This window comes from Thermobia domestica, chromosome 16 (genome assembly GCF_964235325.1).
Source record: "Thermobia domestica chromosome 16, izTheDome1.hap1.1, whole genome shotgun sequence".
Lineage (NCBI taxonomy): Eukaryota > Metazoa > Arthropoda > Insecta > Zygentoma > Lepismatidae > Thermobia > Thermobia domestica.
The window spans coordinates 34977745-35001577 of record NC_137469.1 but is presented as its reverse complement, the minus strand read 5'-3'; the positions used below and the strand labels follow the sequence as shown (position 1 = coordinate 35001577).

The 23833-nt window shown below is 35.1% G+C and overlaps 1 protein-coding gene across 2 annotated transcripts in view; it reads right to left on the bottom strand.

Annotated features, from left to right (window-relative positions):
* Nucleotides 1-1887: 1887 nt before the first annotated feature.
* The window catches only part of ptc (protein patched), a 189714-nt gene continuing 167768 nt past the window's right edge, over nt 1888-23833 (bottom strand). For both annotated transcript variants that reach the window (XM_081742289.1, XM_081742288.1), the window contains exons 18-23: nt 21063-21205; nt 14028-14127; nt 9697-9939; nt 7760-7886; nt 5553-5649; nt 1888-3827 (exon numbers count right to left, since the gene is read on the bottom strand). In XM_081742289.1, the coding sequence (XP_081598415.1) occupies nt 5555-5649; nt 7760-7886; nt 9697-9939; nt 14028-14127; nt 21063-21205 (708 nt within the window). In that variant the 3' untranslated portion in view covers nt 1888-3827; nt 5553-5554. The remainder of the gene's footprint in view (nt 3828-5552; nt 5650-7759; nt 7887-9696; nt 9940-14027; nt 14128-21062; nt 21206-23833) is intronic.

The window sequence follows — 23833 nt, the reverse complement described above, 5'->3', positions numbered from 1 at the left end:
ATTAATGAATTTGTCTACGATTTACTTTCAAGGCCTTCATTTTTCTTTCTTTTTCATTTGTTTCTGTTTACTTACCTGAGATGAGTATATCAAAGTGGGGAAAAAAAAAATCTTCAGGCACTTTTGGATATTAATATTTGTAATTCTAATAATAGCAATACGACTCACCACTTAGCTTTCGAGATATAGCCTGCGAGTTTTTAGAGGAGCTAACTACTGGATTTTTTTAAATCACTGTAATATATGAATTATTATATAAAATATGAATGTAAGTATGTGCCTGATCATCACGGCCAAATTGCAAAGTCAAATGAAATGACTTTTGGTATGTAGTTAGGCCCCAATCCCAACTGAAATATTATCATGTTGCATTAATTATAATACAAATATTAAGGGGGGAGTAGGAGTTCGAATTTTTGCGAAAAATTTAGTATCTCACAAGCTGTTCAATTAGGGAGCTGAAATCAGTAATTAACTCTATTTAAAATAAACAACGTCTCCTTGCAGTTTTTGAAATTCTCTTATATGGGGAGGAGGACTTTCTATATATGGAAAATTTGTAGTGGGTTGATTTGTAAAAATAATCGAGAACGATCGATATTAATTGAGAAACAAAAATTACAGTGCTTCACTTTATATATATTCACTTCTTTCTATTATAATAATTGTTGAAGCTTGTGTTTACTATGTGGAGCGTTCAGAGCACGAGGCAATCAAGCCATAAAGTTGTGAAAATAATACGGCATTAAATTCGTACTGTAAGCTTAATTACATTGAAATTTTAAGTTTGTACGGTATGCTTAATTATACGGAGATTTTTACACATTTACGTTGGTCTACTATAACTTGATTTGAGACTTTCAAATTTCGTCCTATTTTCTACTGAAAAGTATCTGTAATTCAACAAGAAAATAATTATATATGATAATTAAATTAAAATTCATCGTAATTTGACCCATGACAAACACTTTACCATTTTATATCGCAAAGGTCAGATCCACCGGTACTGTAACAGAGCAGTGCTTGAGCGATTGACCGTAGAAATTCAAACTCTGATAAGTGATAATTTCACAGCCTTGTTTTATTATAAGTGTAAACTCTTTATTCAGTGGAGAAGAGAGTGTGGATCATAGGTCAGAGTTGATGACGATGGGTTTTGGTGAGTCGGAGTGGGTCACTGAGTCAGAGTGGTTCATGGTGGGTAGTGGGTCAGTGGGCCGTAGGTCAAGTTTTCATTGACTCACGCCATTTCTAATCGACGACCTGAAAACTATGGATTGGACACTAATGTTTATCGTTCCCGTTTTCGATTATATTTGCATGTCCCTTGCCACCCATCTGTGTCTACTCCAAGCAGATGAGGATTGAACTTGGAGTAGACACGCCTGAAAACTTTAGATTGGACACTAATATCTGCAATTTTCGAATATTTTAAATGTCATCCCCATGCCGATGGAGGCATGAATTTAGACGTTAACAGCATCGACAATATCATTGTGACATTTAGCTTTCCCGTTCTTGTATATTGTCATACTTACTACTTTTTAGATTTTCTTTTCTTTTTCTATTACTTTTTTCTATATTTATCAGTATTTTTTTGTACTGATCAAATCTTTGCATTATGCACATATAATTAGCTTTGTAAATTGCCGACAAGTCTTGTTGAAGACAGTGGTAATGTTTTTTGTGTCCCGTTTGTGGTGCTTCAAATATTTTATGTTTATAACACCACTTGATTTTAAGTTAATAACAACATTCATTTGTTGCTTAAGGTTGCGAATCCTGTGATGCATATAGAACGTACGTAATTTCTTAAATTTGAAGCTAAGAAGAAACATCTTTTACTCAGCGCAGGAAATGTATATAAACAAAAACAGAACACAAAAATTAAATTTAGTTGTCTTTATTTTTTTAAAAACTACAAATAGCAACAGATAGTTGCTACATTTGTAAAAAGACCATTTTTATAACACATGTGATTTGTTTTTTGTCATTCAGTACAACATATATTTCCACTCAAAATATTATTAAGTCTTTTTTTTTAAAAAAAATACACTTACAATACTTACATTTTGCATAGAATTTACAAAAAAGGAAACAATAATCAGCTCACGGAGGAAAAAACTGTACAATTTTATACAATATTTGTTAACTTAGTTCGACATATTCACCATACATTACATAAATATTGAATCTTTCTTCACAATTTACAAAATACACATATTTCGAAAAAAAAAATCCTACAATATAAATACAGATGTAGCGTTGGGGGGAAAATGTAATTTAATCTTTATTTTTTAAAAAAACAAACATAAATACTAACTTAACAGTTACAAAATACGAGGTCCATAAAAAAATTAATTAAATGCAACTCTTGAGTATTTCTTAATGTAGATGAAGTCTAAATTTAATAAATCTGCATTAATAAATCATATAAATCTGATTTTTTTTCGTATTTTTGTATTATATTTAACATTATTTTAATATGAAACAACAGCAAAAGGGATTTTATTTGTTTATCCGATGCACTCTATTATTTTAGTCCCCTAGGTATCGGCGCAAATCTGTCTTCAACATTGGGGGACGACTGAGACCGTCCCCTTTCTTTTTTAAGCGATGTTCAAAATACTCTGAAGTTGAAAAACAATGCTGTGGAGGATCAGGGGTGCAGAGTTGTCTTCACCATTGGGAGGCAGGCAGATTTGAGGTTTATTCTGGGAGAGGGGAGATGAGACTCATATTACGGTAGATGAATCTGATTTCTAAGGTGAACTTGTTGTATATTATACAGCAAGAAACATCAATTTCATCTTACTTTTCTTTGTGGCAGTCGGACACAAATCATCACGTCCCAGTTCCAAAATTGTGGGGGGCTTGTCCTCTGATCCCCCCGAGATTTGCGCCAGTGCCTCTAGGGATTCTCGGATTACGGATGTTTTATTGTTTAATACCATATTTCACTTAAATTTAATAGCACCATCAAGTGTATAAATAGTTTGTGTTAAGATCAAACGCTAAATGTATAAATGATTTGTGTTACGAATTAAATATTAGATCTATGACTTATTCACAGACGTAACTGTAAACATAAAGTTTTTACTTTTTCATCTTACTGGTGAAATGTACAGGGTGGCCCAAAAGTAGATATACACTCTCGTACTGATCGACTTACGGCATTGTATATAATTACTTATTGTTACTCATACACGTTTAACTTAGGCTAATTTCTTTTCACTTATACGCTAAAGTCGGAATAGACTGAAGCATATACCTTCATTATCTTAATGAACTGTCATACTTAATCAATGTAGGGTTGCATATCTACTTTTGGGCCACCCTGTACTGTATAGTGTACGTAAAACAAACGAGGCTGATAAACCCAAGACCCTATACACTTGATGATACCCAAATATGTATTTAAAAATGTGGTACATACAGTGTCAATGAATGATAGGTACATGTAATAATGCCAAACGATCTACATGAAAGGTAATTTACGTAAATAACAAAAATTAACGGAAAAACAAATGAAACCTATTTTGCTTTGTTTCGTACTGGTTATTTTTATAAAGTTAAGTACCAACAGTAAAAGGCGAGATAGAGAGATTGTACTATCGCTGAATACAGAATTGATGTAAGTGAATGAAAATAAAAATACTAGAGAAACAAAATTGTATGAAAAAAATAACAGGTACATTGCTTGCTCTGTCAATACTGACCACTGTGTATACTGAACAGTATCCATTTTATTTTAAAAAGGTTCCCTTTTTCCGGGACTGGTAACAAGAAATTAGCACCAAAATGCTACTCATAGTAATAAAAGGTACCTGCAAAAAAATTGAGAAGAAAAAATCTATTAGTCCACATTTCATCATACATGCAAGAAAGGAAAATATAAAACTTAGATTTAGATATGCATTATACGTAGAATGAACAATCCTCTCCAAAACTGCATGATTTCATTGTTTTCCTTACTAAAAATTTAAAACCGAACCACGTGGTCTCGGGTTCGATTCCCGGCCGGTGCTTCCCAATTTTCGGAGTCGACCCGGTGTCGGGAAGCAAACTGGGGATTAACGTGAATGAAAGACATGAAGGCCACTAGGCCGTGAGGCTCCTGATACGATGGTCAGTGGCAGGACAACACAGCGCACAGACCACGTGCTCGACGCTAGCCTGGACGTAGTTCAGCCGATCGCTGACAGATGGTGTTGGAGCAGCTCAGGCCCTCACGATGAGGTATTACGTCAAGTGGTTTAACTGTAGTTAATCTTGGATTAGTGTACAAAGAATTAACGTTTCTATATGTCAAAAGAAAAGCTCTGATAAATTGCTCTGTTGTCTTCAAAACCATTGACAAGAAATGACATAAGAGTAAAATATTTACTTTTCCTGCCAAGTGTATCAACAATCTAAAACTCGATTATTCAGAATGGGGGACTGGACCTCTTTCTTGAGTGTTATTTTCCTTCTAATGTCTGCTCTCTCTATACAATCTGTCGACCAAAGTTGGAAGCGTGATTCATCATTTTTATTTATTATTTTAAGTGCATATTTTTCTACAAAGTCATGTAAGTATTTTTGGGGGTTTTGCTTCTGATATTTACATTGTAGTAAAGTTGCACTATATTACAATAAATAAATAAAATAAAGTATATTCTCGAACTGCAGTTTCAAATGGGATTTTGGAACGGTTGAATCAAAGCCAAAAGACTATCTCTATCTTTTTCCATACTGAAAGTTCAATTTATTATATTTAATAGTTCTACCTTCATAAAGATTATTGGATTTAGTTACATATTTCTTTTCTTTTAAAAGAAATAGTTAGAACTAAATTAATTACTGGTTGGTAATAAAATAAATAAAAATGCTGAATTTCTAGCAAGAATGGCACAAGATTCTAAACGAATTCACAAGGATGCTCCAAGTATAAAATGTTAAGAATCCCATTTTTGGTTGAATTATGTCGTGTTCCCCCCTTTCCCTCCCACACATATTACACGTTTGAAAGCTTTCTTCCATAAGAAGAAGAAAAAAGAAAATAGTGTATGCTTTGAAAACAACTTGAGAAAAATCAGCCTAACAATTTAAATTGTAAAAGATCTAGCACAGAGTATTTCTAACATTTTGTACAGTTGATCAGCTACAAGTGTATGCTTAGTATTTCAAAATATTCGAATTTACCCTTTAACACAGGGAAAAGTATTCCGTATCAGATAAATTCATTTAGAAATATCAATAAGAGAAAGTATACCAAGAGGTATATAATGATTGATAAACTGAACTGAAAACGTTTTAAGACATAAAATTTTGCTCACCAGTAGTAACAGAACAATCGCTAAATATATAGAAAGGAAATCGTAATATTACAGTAGCAGTGTTGAATAAAATACCGGCTATCATACCTACATTGTTCCATAGACATGCGGCCAAATTAACTAACATGAAACAGATTTTACTGCAATTTTATTCTTCCTATGTTATAAAATTAGTTTATAATATCTACAATTCGATACTTTCAAATTTTACTTAAACAATCAACGAATAATTACCTTTAAGAAAGTTTCCCTGAAGAATCCGATTCTGCCTCGGTCCCTGAACAAGACTCTCTCTGACGATGAGGTCTGTTAGGTTCTCGATCCACTGCACCTGCAGAAACAAGAATACCTCTTTAGCACTATAAGCAACATAGGACCACTTAGGTAAATAAGGTTTTCTTAATGGAAATACAAGTATGCTACATCTTTACAATTTCAAACCATTTTCCAACTGATAAGATATTTAGCGGAAGTATTTATGCTGTCATGCAGTCTAACGGAACGCATACCACTCTTTTGTCCCTTTTCAATCGTTATATGATCACCGTATTTTCAGTGCTGACTGGGCAATAGATTTTGGACATTATGGTGCAAGTGAGCAGATACTAGAAATGACAAGTAACAACTCTGACCTAGAAACCCGGCAACGCCCACAATTAGAGCCTACGTGTTGATTATTATGATACCACTCAATTGAAGGTCAACTGTCTCACAAAAGTCCTTGGTTGCAGCATTATTAAGTTTTTTCGTTAAACAATGGTTTATGTTTAGATGTGAATTGAAATATTTATTTTAACTTTCAGCTCTAAATTTTTCACGTTACTTTCAGATGTAGAACAGAAATAATACAATGTACTTTAGAATACCATCTATAGGTTTGGCATGAATAAAAGAAAGAGTATTGTAAAACCAAAGCTGGTGCCGGTAATCGATCCCAAATTTCACAATCATAAGTTCTCATAAGACTACCTTTTTTTCTTGAAGAGAGAGAGAGAGAGAGGGGGGGGGAGATCTATTTCAGTGAAACTGAATATGTTTGTTACTAAAAATTAATAAGTACTTCAATGTTTATTAGTATCATAGTCTCTCATTAAAGGTCTTCACTACTGCGAAATTATACTACCGCTAATTTTAGTTTTCTGTAATATCTTTAAAACAAATAATAATATTCGAAAAGCAGAAACGTAGTGACCTAGAAAATACGGTTTTGCATGTGATACCTTTGCCACAATTCACCTATCTGCTTTTGGTATGCCGCTATTTACAGAACCCGCAAAAAATGCTAAATCTATCTACAGTTGCAAATCGAAAGCAGATAGATGAAAAAAAAAAAAAAATGAAATCTTTGAGTTTTACGTCCCACGGTTATGCCAGTTAGGCTAAAGGAGACGGTGATGATGAGAGATGAGTGAAATGGTGGAATGAAGAAAGTGGGAGGAAACGGGAGAACCCCGAGAAAACCCACGAGCACGGTGTTTGTCCACCACAAAATTCACTTGGCGGGGGCTGGGATCGAACCCGGGACCCCAAGCACCAGAGGTGAAAGCAGATAGATGAGTTGTGATAACGGTATCACACGCAAAATCGTATTGTCTAGTTCACTAAGTTTCTTTTTTCGAATATTTTTATTTGTTTTGAATATATTACACAAAAACTCTAAAATTAGCAGTAGTTTAATTTCGCTGTAGTGAAGACCCTTAATAATTCAAATTTTCAATTTGTACACATTTTAAAATAGAATATTTTATAAGTTGTTTTAAGAATACGAATGGGAGACTATTGTAAGGAAAGTGTCCAATTTCCATCATTTTTATTTAACCTTCCAAATTGAATCATGGAAAAGGACAAGAAATTCCATTAACTTAATGAATAAGGCCATCTAATTCAATTACGAAGTAATTATTTACATGCAATATATTTACTTTAAAAAAAAGAAGTACCAATTATTTATTTTCAAAAACACTAGATCTCCAAACACTTGTTTTTTCTAGATAATTAAAAAAGCTCTCTATTTCATCCCAAAACAAATTATTTCACGACTTCAAAAAATAATGACGGATAACGTTCTATTCGAATACCATAACTATTAACTTTGCAGAAAAACATCAAGAATATCTAGAGTTTATTTTTTTTTTTTAATTAAAAAAAGACAAAGGTTTATTTATTCAGCATTGGTCTTAAGGGATTCCTCAAACAATTAACGTACTAAGTAAGAACTCATAGCAAATTTAGTTATTAAATAAACATCTTGCTTTTTTAAATTACGAAATCCAATTTAATTACGAAATAACTATCGAAAGCCAATTTAAATTCTAAGAAAAAAGCACCAGTATCCAATCTACTGCCCAAATAAACACCGGTGTCCAAGTTACTAACTCATTATATCAATAGTTCATTCAGTTTATCACAATGACATATTTTCTTAATATCATCATACTAACCAGGCAGTGGAGTGTGAACTTCCACTTTCACTTTGGCAGTGGCTGTGACCTTCGTAGTGACATGAGGCTGAGAAGGCAAAGGAGTTGAGCTGCGAGATGAGGAACTATCACTATGCTGAGATGAAGTCTATGAAAAAAGAAGAAAAAGATACAAAATTATTAACATATAGTCCATGTAAATTTACAAGGACACACTCTAAAATAACTAGCTTTTGATTAAACAAAGAACATGTCAATAAAAACAAGCCAAGTATGGATTTCCACATACCAATGTTCATATATGTTCATAGTTTCCTTAACCCTCGAGCAGACACAATTGCACATAAAATGAGGAAAAAGCGATACTCAGTATATTCTGTGTTGTCCTTTTTAATGTTAGTTGCAATGTTTCTATGCTAATATTCTGAAGAAATATGTAAAGGATTGAGACTTACTAACAAATGTTCTTTTTCTGTTACATAACTAATTTATACGGTCAATATTATCCTATATCGCACAAAATGCTCAACGCGCCCACTAGTGTTACGGCGTAATGTGCTCCCGCTCGAAGGTTAAAAATCACATCCGTTTGAAAACTTTATTTACTTATTTCTGAAGACAAAGCGAAAAATTAGTTCTGCAGAATGATTATTGTACTCTCGTAATGGAAAATGCTCCACACATGGCAGTGAAACAAGAAATACCAAATAAGCTCGATAAAATACCTGAACTCTTTCGCTACTTTTACGGAAATCTCTACAATGACAATTTTTTATGAAGTGAAACCTGTTTAAGATGGCTACCCTTACTTCCATAGACATATGCAAACAATTAAACATATAGTCAAATCAGAGATGTGTTCAACTTTGCAAGTTTTACTGTATAACACTCTTAAGGTTATGTTACAGTAGTCAGTATTAGAATTTCTTTTAAGTCTAACTCATCTGACTTTTTCATTGTAAGGTAAAGTCGCATAATCCTATTGTTTATAGTTTTATTCTGTTCTTGATTACCAATTTCCTAACTTGTGTTCGTGCTCAGGCCTATTTAACCTACATTTGAACCTTTAGCCACACTAATTGTTATAATTAAGTAATACGTTTAAAGCTATAGAAGTGTTATCATCTAAATCATGTTAGGAAAATAGTTAGAAACATGTAAAATAAATTTATTTCGTTTATTTCAGCAAATCTTTATTATTATTATTATTATTATTATTATTATTATTATTGAATTGTTCACAGAAACTCATCGGAATGAATTTTACCTTTAGACTTACTCTCTGGAAGTGTTTGAACTAACTACTGAAGGCCCAGGACAGAAAGGCCAAAGGTCAACTTTTCTTCATTCTGACAAAATTGAATTTTAAACTTTGAAACCGCAGCGTACTTGGTATAGAGCAGGAAAAAAAATGACCATAAATAACGTGTACACTATTTGTCTATAATATTAGGATAGAAGATTCTACTCCTCAGGCATACACACTGATATCCATGACTCAATTTCAGCTAAGAAGTAACATTTTGCCTTTCTTCTCTGTGGTCTACAATCTACAACTGTAAAGCATCATATATAACATAATTTCATCCGAATTCCCGCATCGATCACAAGTGTTAAACCATACTAACCGAGTAAAAAGAAGGTTTTGGTTGTTGGTATATTTCGACTTTGAGAGATATATGATAATTTCCACATAAATATACCAATCATTTCTGACACCTTGTACTTCTGTTAGCACATTTATTCCTGCCTTAAATTCAGTGACGATTATCGGGGGAGGGGAAGTTACATAGATAAAATTTAAAAACTTTTATCGCTTCAAATTAATGGAAGAATGCTTGTATATAAAAATTAGTACATTAGGTAAATTTTGGAGCGATAAAAGTTTAAATTTTACTAATGTGACTTGCCTCAAGAGTCACCACTACTCAAAGCTCTATTTAAGATTTGATACTTACATGTGTGGGCCTGAAAGTTGTGGTTTCAACGACCAATTCCGGCTGAACGACAATCTCGTGTGCTGAGGTCCAAGATGCACCTTCTTCAGTAATTGTTGTCAACGACGGTTCAGCATGAAGACGATTGCTGGTACGTCTGGGCGGAGCTACTCGTGTCACTCGACACGAACCTGTTCTCACTCGAACAGGCGATGGTTGCGGCGATGGCGTAGAAATACGGTCGGGATGTTCACTAGGTACCACCTACGAAAAGAAACAGTTGAATAAGATTTTTTTAACAGTTGATTTTGGTTGTCTTTCGGAAAAGAAAAATAAATTAATACAATATTGATTTTTAAAAATGTTAACGATTTATGACACTATTTTATTGCCTTTATACATGATCAAACAGTGAGAAAATGGCTTCCAAATTGAGCCTGGAGCAAAGACAGAAGGTTGAACATTAATATAAGTGAATCACCATTCTCCATTTTAAATGCCAATTACATCTCAATAGCGATCCACCATAGACTAGATTTATGTGAAATTTGTAGAGTTGGCTCTGTTGCTGGTTGTTGCGAAACGTCACGCCTATATGAACAAAGCTACTACACAAAATGCTTTCTTGTGTAATCTCAAAAAATAAACTACACTATAAAGACCTATGTATAAGACAATTTAAAAACTCCGAATACTGCTGTCTGGATACTTTCAGCTACATGGTACTCTACTGCATTTTGCTACCGTGCCTACATTAACATAACATTTCTTGGCTAAGGGGTGAAGAGGGTCTCTAATCTGAATACGTTCATCAACTTTTCATCGATTTTTGACAGTGAGGTATGGTCAAAAGCGTCTGTATGCTACTAAGCAATGCGATATTCACTCCAAAAGCGCATTACAGCAATACTACCAGAAATAAAGTTTAGGGTTCTGTAAGCAAGGGCGCCGATCCTGGGGGAGTTGGGTGCGAGGGGGCCCGAGCCCCCCCCCCAAAGCTCAGGTGGGCCCCCTATTGTATTTATGAATATACAATATTTGACATAATTTGACTGCAATTTGTCTTAAAATTTTCATATGTATACCTTGTGCATCTGAATGGGCTCCCCCAAATTTACAGAGAAATCGGCGCTCTTGTCTGTAAGGTAGACACATAAATGCGTTAGAACTGAAAGAAGTAGAGACTGTATGAAGAAGTGTAATGTATAAATAGTATCATATACTGTTAACAGTTTCAAATCACATGTACTTTGTTATAAAATATAGTATCTAAAACATAGTTGAATGTGTTTGAAGCATATTCTCAAAAGGGAACTGCACCATAAACCTAATTAGAAGAATTAAGTTCAAATAAATATAAAATTCACAGACAAATATATCGCAAACATCAATTAAGTAAGCCCTTGCTTCATTTGATTACTAATCTTAGGAGCGGTACTATTACTATTGTCTACATCGACAATTTTTTCAAAGCTGAAATTTCTGTTGAATTATGATTGCTTTAGGTTAAGTTTGTATTGATATTTACTTGTAAATATCTTATGTTCAAATTAAATAGCATTTTCCTCAGTGTCTTGTGAGCATTGGCGGATCCACGGGGAGGGCGGAGGGGGCGGTCGCCCCCTCCAAAGGGTTTTTTGAACTTTCAGCATTTATCATTGGGAAATACTAATATGGTCTTTTTCCCGACCGACCAATCTGTGTGACAAGCATAGCAGAGTCTAATAAAATTGTGTGGTACTTAATAGTACTTAATACAGACATATTTAAATTGTGAATATTTCTCTCCCTAGTTCCTTGGGGCGGTCACCATAAGCCCCAAAGTAGCGAGAATATGATTCATTCGTTGGACGAACAACTGTAATAAGGAGGGTAAGACGGCTCACTCTTTGTACTAAAAATGTGTTATTGTGTCCTAGAAAAAGGATATGAAATGGATTTCGGAATTCCAGATTATAACCTCAATTACTTTTACCTTTAATAAAGAGAAATATAGAATCTTCAGCGCTCCTTACCGAAGAGTTCTCTGAATCTAAGAGGAGACTTTTCGGTTGGTTGATTGATTGATATGTATTTACGTTGTTTGTCAAATGCGATGCTTTACAGAATGAGAACTAGAGTTTAAAGTTGGATCTGACCCACTGTAGTGCGTTCGATGCTCACTTACCGGGAATTAAACCATAGAAACTCATGCATCAAAGATCATAGGTACGTTCGCTATCTACTAGATCAACAAAGAGAGCCGTGACTTTTGGGGTTCAACACGGAAACATTAGGAAGGGACCAGGGATTTATTGTGACTTCAAATGGCATTTCATCTTTTCTTGAGAAATAACTCAAGCTTGTTATTGTAATTCACACATAAAAGTGAGTAACTTCGCACAGGCCAAACCAATTAAGCTAGAAATTTGAAATTAGGACAGTATATAAGTTTGTTACGTAGGGTATCACTAAGGAATGATTTTTTTTTTTTTTTAATTCGAAGAAAGGAAGGGAGAATGGGGTGGAAATTACTTTAATAAGATGTTCGTCTCTTCGAATCAGTTAAGACTAGAGACTTGAAATTTGGCATTTGGATTTCTCATTTAAAATAATTTGGCACGTGTTTCAACTTTTTTTTATATTATAGTAAAACGGAGAAATAAGAAATGGAAAGAAAAAGTGGCGCCGTTTACAAATATTATAATAAGATATCAATATCTAAGAATCTTTAAAGGTTAGAAACATGAAATTTCGTATATGTACTGTCCACTTAAAATAAGTCAATACGTATAGCAGCATTTTTTATATTTTACCTAGAAGGGAAGAAAAGGGGTGGAATTACTACTATTATTATTATTATTATTATTATTATTATTATTATTATTATTATTATTATTATTATTATTATTATTATTATTATTATAAGATGCCATATCTCGGGATCCCTTGCGGTTAGGAACATAAAAGTTGGTAGCTTGATTTTTCATTTAAAATAATTCAACATGTATTTGAACGTTTTTTTCACTTATCGTAGAAGAGAAGGAAAAAAGGTGGGGGTGGTTCATTAAAATGTCTTACGAGGTGTTGGAATTTCGTGACACAGTTTTAGCTCAATCCAATTCTATATGAAAGACAGAAGGAAGAACGCGAAATATTGTGCCACAGTACCACGTACGAGCATTTGCTATATTGTGCAAGGCCGTATGTCGAGCAGATTGGGGATCTGGGGGCGAGCCCCACCTAGACGATGGCTACTATAATATACTTAGGTAATTTTATGGTTGTTGTAAGCATAACTATAGTTATATTATGTTTCATGGACCCCACACAAATATAGAGATAGATTAATTTTATATTAATTTTTGTAACTGCTGTCCCTCAATTGTTACTCAAAATATAAATGATTAGAGCAAATTGTACACTCTTTCGTTAAAAAGAAAGATATCGTCAATACAGTATTTTCTTTTGTGCAAGTACTGTGCCAGACAGTGCATCTCATATGTTGCGGTGACTGTGTGTGAAGTGAATCATGACACCGTCACGCCTCCGAAACGGAAGTACGTATTTAATTTAAATCTACAGAAAAAATACTCCCATTACGAAAAAAAAAAAAAGTTCGAGTCCCAAAGTGGAATCTGGGAATCATTTTTACACCCACCCCCTCCAGCCCCGTATTCATATGAGTCCCATTCTTGTAAATTAAAATTCTGGTCACCTTGAAGCTACGCTCATCTTCGAGAAAGTGAACCGCCCCTCCCAAACGATCCTTCTGGATCCGCTATTGCTTGTGAGTTAGTTGCCTCTTATTCAAAGTATGTAATCCATTTCTGAACAAACAGGATCAATATGATTGTATTTTTTTAGAATATTCACTTTATTTTTATGCAAAAATACTGCGAAACAACATGTCTACAATTGGAAAATCATTTCATATGTGTGCAATTAGGATTAGGGTATTCGGAATTAGGAATCAAAAATAGAAAATCTCGAAAAATCTTTAAAATTTTGAATATCGACATTTTGATATTTAAAAATATTGTTGATCAAAATCATAAAGCCCTGTATAAGATTGAGTCTAACAACTCTGCGTTTTCATCTGTTTTCACTTTCAGTTCTATATTTAAAGTCTAAGTACCACAATAGAGAGCATATGATTGAAAGTATCGGAACTTTCCTAAGATAGACAGGCAGCGAAGAGGACATTTTGAATATGACAGTCCTTGTAATGAGATATTTATTGCAAACTCACAGTAATTTTAATAGCGATTTTTTTTTAACAATGCATACAGCATAATTTATTAATAGATGTGACCTATAATTCTCGTTTAAATATTAGGTTTCACAAGTAAGTATTAAAAACTAATACTAACCTCCGCTGTTGGTCCAACTAAAGACAACAATACTGGGAACAAGACAAGACCATTCAGCAAACCAATCACGACCACGGCAAAGAGAACGTAGAAGAAATATCTGCAAAAGAATTACATTTATATTTGAAAAATAAATAATAGAATACATTTACGATTATATTCCCACTATAGAACAATACCACTAAGTATACCTATTAATATTATTAACACGTATTTCTAACTAGCTGTAAGCACCGTCGTTGTCGGGTCTTAATTCAGAACCTGAGTTTATATATATATATATAACCGTCATTGCCGACTCTTAAGAAGCCTAATCACTCTGAAATTAAAATAGCCTACCGGTACCGCTAATTTTACAGTAATTATGTGATATCTTCAAATAGATAAAAGATAATCGAAATGTGGAACAAAAGCGCGCTAGACAATATTATTTTACATGAGATACCGTTATCATAAGCCACCTAGTAGCTTTCCGTTTACAGCCATTTATAGACGCGAAAATAAATGCCGATTTTCTAAATGGCTGAAAATCGAAAGCAGATAAGTAGAGTCGTGATAACGGTATCTCATGTAAAATAATATTGTCTAGCGAGCTCTTGTTCCACTATATTTTACTCGTTTGAAGATATTACATAGTTACTGTAAAAATAGCAGTATTTTAATTTCGCCGTGATGGGGCCTCTTAATTCAGAACATCGATTTAAAAAGAGGAAAAAGTCCTTATTCCATTCCCCGCCATTTATTCTCTGCCGTTATACAAGCCCGCACAACCATGATGTAATGGGGGTTGCATATACCCACGGCGTTATCAGAAACTGCTAGAAACGTGCATACGTTTTCGCATACATTTTCACCCCCAAATCTGATCCCCCGATCCGAAATCCAGAAAAAGGGCTTCGTACACGAATAGATCTGTTAAAAATGTATGACTGTACAAAATTTAGTGGTGCTAGGTCACTCTATGCGAAAAGCTGATGACAGACAGACAGATAAACAAACACAATTATTTTACTATATTAGTATAGATTGACATTCTCCATAGTTTGGTCCCAGCTCACGCCAAGTGGAATTTGTGATGGGTTTTCTTGAGGCTTTCCCGTTTCCTCTCATTTTTTTTGGTATTTTACCATTTTGTCCATTATCACCATCATTATCACTATTTCCTTTAAGCGATAAGCATAATCTTTCGCATAGTTCAAGTATTCTCTTCTAAGGCAACAATTAACAGTGTTGAAATACCTGTGCTAGCTTTATTTTCTAGTCCATTGATTTATACGGATAATTATTTTTCTATTTTCGTTGAAATAAACTGTCTTCTATAAATCCATTTGTCTCTTACTTCGTCAAAATTAAATTTTGTTATTTATAGATAGTAATTTTCCTATTCAACAATCAAATATTGTTTAAGTAATATTAAATTTAAATATAACGCAAATTTATTTTGAAAAAGGAAGGGACATTTAGATAGATTTGAAGAAGATATCAGTGAAAACGCATCATTTCAATTTCAGTTCATTTCAAAGAAAACAGAAAAATAATTTCCCATACAAAACAAAGATGGTGCTCGTATTCAACACCGTTAAGCTCCTGACTCTTCATTATTAAATTAATGAGCTAAAAAGAAAGATGGCGCACGTATTCAACACTCTTGAGCTCTTGACACTTCATTATTAAATCAATGGGCTAAAACAAAGATGGCGCACGTATTCAACACTGTTAAGCTCTTGACATTTCATTATTAAATCAATGGGCTAAAACAAAGATGGCGCACGTATTCAATACCGTTAAACTCTTGACACTTCTTTATAAGTTCATATCGTTTATATATATATATTGGATATATAGTGTCGTTCACTGTTAAATCGAAATCATTTACACTAAACTTTGGGCCTTCAATTGACATTCCCAGTTTTAAAATAAACAAACAAATAATAGTAAATATTTCGCACGTAAGATTGTATTGTGTTAACTTAAAGCCGAGAATACACATCATTAAGTTACATATTTGTCAAGATTAAAAAAAAAAAAAAAAAAAAAAAAAAAAAAAAAACGGCCATATGGCACAAGTATTGAATTACCTGAATAACTTGATTTAAAAATGATATTCTATACCACCTTAGTGTTATAACCGTTTAATCCAATCAACCGCAACACCACATTTAGGTGACAAACAGTAGCGATACGTTAGACGGTGGCTTCCCTCCATAAAGAACACCAACAGGAAAACGTGTCAAAACTAAAGATTATATTTCTCTCAAGTTGTTGATTTTTTTTTACGAAACTTGTTTCTCCGGAAATATGTCATAGGCTGAACAAAAGAACATGTCAAACAAAGCTCCCTTTTGGTATTCCACATAGCTTAACAGCTCAGTTTGTCATAAACTATCGAGTTACACGCATAATTTACCAAAGTGTACTTCCTCTAAGCGGTGGCATGAGGTATTGAAAATAAGACAAAACGGTAAAGCCACATTCGTTAGGTCATGTAATAGGACATGTTTACATGCAGGAAGACCCTCTCTTATTTCAGCTTCAATGGTAATAGTAGTGGTCAGGAAAACATTTCCCTTATCAAATTTCATTTTCCCTTGACACGATTGTCTTACCCTTTAAGGAAACCAATTCTGCTACTGGAACTGCCTCGCCGCTATGCTGCGAAACATTGAACGATTTTGAATACAGCAGAAAGAATCACATATGCTGTTTCTTTATAAATTTTTGCTTAATAGAAAGAAATTGGATCCTTTATTTTGAGGTGATCCTTGGTTTCATAACGAAATCTGTCGAAATCATTTGTATTAAGTAAGGCGCTGCAAGCTACCAGAAAAATTCTACAATACTGAAGCCATTACTGAAGCCAGGTTTTGTCTTTTAAAAGTCAAGTTTGTTATTCCTAATTTTAGATTATTTCCAACTGTCCCGTAGCTGTAGCTTAACATCACTCGTTAGTGTGTGCGCCAAAGATAAAAAAAGTGAAATATTTGTTTTACGTCCCACGATTAGGCCGGATAGGTTAAAGGAGACGGTGAAGATGAAAAATAAATGCAATGGTGGAATGAATGAAATGGGAGGAAAGGGAAAAACCCCGAGAAAACCCACGCACACGGTGTGTCCACTACAAAGCCCACTTGGCGCGAGCGGGGATCGAACCAGGGACCCCAGTGGTGAACGTTCTACCACTGAACCACCGCAACCCCGTTCTAGGTATGACCCTACACGCTAAGTTGGAAGGAATTTTAGGAAGATCATCAGGTCATGTAATTAAAAGTCATTCTGGCCTAGGAGGGGAGTTACGTAGGAAAGTATTAAGATAATGGTCTGCTACACAATTCAACCCTAAGTCTCCAGATTGCCACGAGAGAAATGTTACCTACACACCTCCCCATGATCACTTGGTAAATCTTTTTGAGCTCAACAAATGAGCGCAAGCACAGTTATCGGTCTTCAGCTTAACAAATGAGCACATGCCCAGTCATTAGGCTAAATGCTCTTGAGTTTAATAAATGAAAGCGGGCCCCGTTATCGGGCTAAATCGGTCTTAAGCTCAGCAAATGGGCGGTAGACCAGTTATTAGGCTAACTCGCTCTTGAGTTTAATAAATGAGCGCGTGCCCAGTTATCGGACTAAATCGCACTTGAGTTCAACAAGTGAGTGCGAGCCCAGTCATCGGGCTAAGTCGGTTTTGAGCTCAATAAATGAGCGCGAGCCCATTAAGCCTCAACAAGTAAGTACAGGCCCAGTCATCGGGCTAAATCCGTTTTGAGTTCAGTGAGTGCGAGCTTGTGAGTGCACGACGCCTGTATAAGTGGATAACGAGCCAGAATCCGTGCGAGTAAGCCATAATGAGGCTATTAAGGTCAAGTTCATTACGAACAGTAAACTCGAGCCCTTAGTAAGTGCGGGTCAAATGAGATTAAAGAGCGCAGGACTCATTGGGGATAGCGAGTCCGACTTCTCTACTGTATGAATCTAAGTTAACGTGAGCATCATTGAAATTAGTGGGCATAAGTGAGCCTGACATTGGACGAGCGAGTCCCGATTGTAAAACGGCCTTTTCTAGTGTAAATAGGACGTGGTCATTTGCTCTACCACCAGGAATCGAACCCGGAATCTCCTACACCAAAGACACAACATCGGGAATGAGGGCAAGAAAAAGGAACATACAATAAACCGTCAATTGTTTAATGATTTAAAACAATCACTATAAAAATTCAGTATTCAGTCATTCTATTCATCACACAGACGAAATTACCTTCTCTCAAAGTTCAGGTTATTTGAAATTAAAAAAGAAAAACGTTGTGCACGTCATGTAAGTGAAGACACCCTCTACAAGGGCAAGAGGATCCTTGTGGTCTGACAACCTAACATTGAGTTCCTATTTTACATGTACAGTATATATATATATTAGACAGAGTTCACCTTGCACCGGAACTTTCAAACATCAATCTTTGTCGACACAGAATTCCCCCTTTCTTTGCGTCTGCAAACAGCCGAGTCTTTGCAACAACTTTTCGTTTCAACCGTCGCATCGCAGCACCTTGTGTGGTCTGACTGCCGTCTCACTGGGGTGAGCCTTTCTTCTGAATAGTTAATTAATGATGTATATATTTTAAAAAAAATCATCAGCGTTCATTTTTGTATGTTAGTGATTTTTTTTCTTTTTATATTCATTTGCTCTTAAAACAAATTTTCCTTGTTACGTCCTTGTTCGTTTGTGACGTTGTTGAGAAGAATTTCTTTTTTGAAACGCAGGGTTGCCAGGCCATTTAGTTCGAATGACGGTACAAGAAGATTGATACAGTACTCCTCGCGTAATCAAACGGAACCTTGCTTCCTTTAATGTGGTCACTTTCGGGTAACATTTCTGATGACGGCGGAACTTCTGTGGTAAGCGTTCATCTCTGGTTGAGAAAAAATCCTAGTGTGAGTTGTTGAAATTAAAGAAAACAACATGGCTCTATACTTCGTTTTAACGTTTTCCCATTATCTTCGTTTTGTCTATTATTTTCATCGTCATTAACTTTACGTTTATCATTCGTTTCTTTAGCATGCTTAAAGTGAAATCCAAATCTTTTACTTCAACCACTAATCAAACCCGAGACCAGCGTATAGGAAGAATCCGTAGGGTGGCCCCAAAGTAGGTATACAGTCCAGTACTGATCTGCTCACTGTATTTCGTATCATTTTTTATTGTTATTAAAATTTCTTTATTATTTGTTCTTAATGTCATTTTACTTATACCGTAAGCCCGGAACAGCCGAAGGAAATAAACCCATAAGATAGAATATTATACTTGATCAGTGCAGGAGCGTATACCTACTTATGGGCCACCCTGTATTCGTCACTCGGTCACGAGTCAGTGTTGATAACGATTTGTGAAATTTTTTCCCAAGCGAAATTTTTAAAAATGTTAATTTCTCTTACATTCAATATGACATCAGGAATGATTTCCTTTTTCTTTCTTGTAACTTAAACAAACAGACAAGTTTACAAAAAAAAATATGTTTCTGGCAACGCTGTAGACGTGAGTATTCATTTGCATGCATAGCGCAGAACGAACCCTGCTGATTCAAGAAACCGACGTGGGTGGCCAACTTCTCGCACCATTGTCACTTCCTCTTCAAGTCTCCAGTTTTACCTTCATTTTTTGTTTCTTTCTTTCTTTTCAAAGCTCTTACCGAAACTCCCCTTCCAAACTCTGCGCTACAACACAAAGAAAAACAAAAACAAGGACGCTATTTATTTTAAAATCCTCTAGTCTGCACTAATTATAAAATACTCTTCATATTAAAAGAATGAACTTCGATTTTAGTCTTTCGACTAATAGTGCCAAAATAATGGAACGAGTAATGGTTTTGACATATACAGATACTTATCAATTTAGTGAAAACACGTCAGATGTCTAGGCTGCCAACGGTCAGGCAGCAACCACAACGCCGGGCTGTTGGTGGGCAATGGTTCCATATTTCAGGATGATAATGCGCCCATTCACACAGCTACAGCTGTTACGGCATGGTTTGAGGAACACTGATATAAAGCTGAACACCTCCCGTAGACCACCCTATCTCTTTACCTAAACATAATTGGACATTTGTAGTCGGCTTTGCAGACAGAAATCCGGCGCAATTTCCGCATCTATCCTCTCTCGCAACCAGAGGGGGCTAGGGGACTTGGCCCCCATAAACTTTTCGTGGCCTCTCCAGACCTCAATACAAAATGCTATTATTAATACAAAAAAATGTAGGAGAACTTTTAATGACTTGGTCCCCCTAACTTATTCATACCCCTCCCAAACCTCTGAGGCTGGTTACTGAGTCTGCTCGCAACTGTGGATGAAGTGCACGCGGAATGCTGTAATGTTCCACTTGCTATCATTCACGACCTCCATGACTTCATTTCATGTCACATCCGTGTTCGTAGGTCTCCTTAAGAAAATTTCCCTCGAGTGACACAAGTTTCCCTTTTCTCATAAAATTTTCCCTACTTTGTTAAGTGTCCAATTCCTATGACACAAGATTAATTTAGCTATATTAAATAAATACCGCATTTATTTTATTAATTTGCTTTTTTGCTTCTATTATTTTTACCCTAAGATACAAATACACCTAGCCAACAACGGATTCAAATTGTTACTTGAATACACACACACACACACATATACATACATACATACATACATAAACGATTGCTATTGTATTGGTTTATTTCTGAAGAACAACGAAAATTTTAAGCATTTGTATTGGTCAATCAGTGAGAGCGAGAATTTCTCTAGATTATCACATGTTATGGAAAAATTCCCTTTTTACATTTTTGCTAAATTTACCTACTAAATTTCCCTCGAACCACGAACACTGCATTGCATCAGAGCTGTTCTGAAGGCGAAAGGTAGTGCAACGCCATATTAATCTAGTACGTTGCACTTTCTTTCTTCCTTTATATATATTCCCTAAGTTTCGTTTTAATGTGGCCCTATTATTTTCTTGCTAAAAACTTTACCGAAGCAGAAGACAACTAAATATACAGTATGTAACTTACCTGATAATAAAATCGAATTCCGAGAAGGCAAGCATCATGACGCCCAACAGCGTGGTTACGGCGCCGTGAATCACTGGAGCAAACATATATTCTAAAGCTAATTGTATTCTTCTGTCTCTGCTGCCGATACTCGTGAGGTAACCCTGAAATTAATATAAATAATAATAATAAAAAATAATAATCACGTAATACGTCTTAGTTTTAAGGTATTGGACGTTCTTACACTATTTAGTACATCCATTTCTTATTAATATATTTGAAACATGAAATAGATATCAATCAGAAGCTATTTTGAAATTTATGATTTGAGAATCATCCTACAATTAAGTCGACATATGCATTCAAAGACATGTTTGAAAAATATACATTCTATGCGGAGCTTAATATAATTGGAAAGGTAGTCTTGGAAATTTCTTCAAATGACACTAGGAGAATTATTTTAATTTCATTCTCCGATGTCCTGAGAAAGTTGCAGCTGTGGGGCTATAAACTGTGAATTACTGTGTGGTTAAGGAAAGCTGGTGTCTGATAATTGAACAGAACACGTGCTGCGTTGCAGGGGTTGTCAAAGTCATTGCAACATAGAGACAGTAGCTCTGGCGACAATTTTAGATTATTTTAACAAGTCTAACTTCAACATCGTATTATGACGAAATGATTTGTAACATTTTTTTTTTTTTCAAATAAGAAAAATCATCATACTTCGAATATTTAAGAGAAGATTCATAATTTAATTACCGGCAACAGCACAGTTAGTGACCTTGGTTGCCTAGAAACAATGTCACAGAATACTGCAGTGATTGGTAACCGAACCTTCTTCTTAGTTTTGTTTACAACTCGTGCAGCAATATCTGTCAAACCCTAGCTTTTCTTAGCAGTACTACAGGTTCCAAAGTAGAAGATACACATGTACAACGTTTGCCCAAAGGTTTGTTTCCTCGAATGGTCCAGAGAAAGAACCTGTTCAGGAATGCAATTCGTAAGTAAATTGACCGAATACACATCACGTCATTCACAAATTTTAATATTTTATTGTGAGGAACAGAAACTTCTATTTTCTGTTAAATTTACTTCCTACACATCATAAAATCACTAATTGCTTCAATTTTTGATTGGCCTCTAATTCAAACAAAGGACATGCCATTAGAAGCACATTGCTATCCCTTTAAGGACTTTATATTAATATTCATAATGAACATTATATCAGTAATATTGATATAAACATTATAAGTAAAATCGTACTATATTACTTTTTTGGGACTTATAGGATGTCCCGACCCCCCCCCCCCTTCGAGACCAGAAATGAAAAAATTAAGGAAGGATAAAACAAAATGAAATGACAAAAAGAAGGATCAGCGTTAAAAATTAAAAAGGAAACTACAGGAAGCTTTTGCTTACTCTTTCTTATGAGGAGATTTGTATTACTTGCAATATGGTGGCGAGGTAAGCGGGTATTCTCGAAGAGTCAGGGAATTTGAAATTTCAAGAAAAGTTATGGAATTCTCAGAATTCCTGCTACTAGTCAGGGAGATTTCAAGCTTTCGAAAGCATAAGCTTCTAACAGCGTGGACATTTTTAATCATAACTTTTCGTCATCGCATCCTTGCAGTATCAAATATGTTTTTTCAAGGACAATTTTCTGTTGTTCCTTTAACCTGTCATTTCGAACCGACAGTAGTTGACGGAATAATAAAAACAAAAAAAAAAAAAAAAAAAAAAAAAAACAAATATGTTGAAAGAAAGTTCTGTTAGCATTTGATTCAACAGAGAAAGGAACGTATATATTGTAAAACTAGTTGAATATACACATGCTTCGCACAGGGGCTGTATTTGGAAGTCAACGCCTGTGGGAGTATCACCATTGATCTCAGGGACAGCGAAAACTATGGATTTAATATTAATATCGGTCATTTTGGGCTATTTTTACATGTCTCGGTATCCACCCCCCGCTGACTCCCGGCCCGCATGCTTGCAAGTCATCGGTCACCATTGATTTCAGCGACCGCGAAAATATGGATTCGACACTAATAGCTCAAGTGGTAGAGCGTTGGCTTCGCATTCGGGAGGTCGTGGCTTCGAATCCCGCTGCCTACCATCCTGACTGAGGTTTTCCTGGGTTTCCCTCAGTCCTACCAGGCAAATGCCGGGATGGCATCTACTAAACAGACTCTGGCCGATACCTTCCAAATCCTTTCCATTGTTAATGTTGTTGGATATCCAATGTAAAATGGCCTCTGAGCTGTATCTGGCGATTGTTAAATAAATAAATATCGGTCATTTTCTACTACTTTTACATGTCTCGGTAAACGCCCCCCTTGAGACTCCCCTGGTTCGAATTTCGACAAAAACGTTTCACTCTGGTCTGGAGCCTGGACCAAGGTATTCGTGACTAAAATTTGGTAACTCTCGGTCAATTTGTCTGGTTCCCAAGCTGGTTCCCGTAAACGCCCCCCTGAGACCCCACTGTTTCGAAATTTGAAAAAAAAAACGCTTCGTCTTGATCTGGGGCCTGGGCCAAGGTACCCCTGACCAAAATTTGGTAACTCTCGGTCCACTCGTCTGGTCCCCAGGCCGCACACAGACAGACAAACACACAAACAAACTCTTTATTTTATTTATATTAGAAGATAGTTTACAAGACAGTATTCAGTATGTACTTTTTATAATAATTGAGGTCATAACGAAAGGAAAATTGTTATATTTGAACAAACAGGAGAAGGACGTAAATATTGCAAAATCTTTCTCAATACTTTTTTTTATCATTATTATGC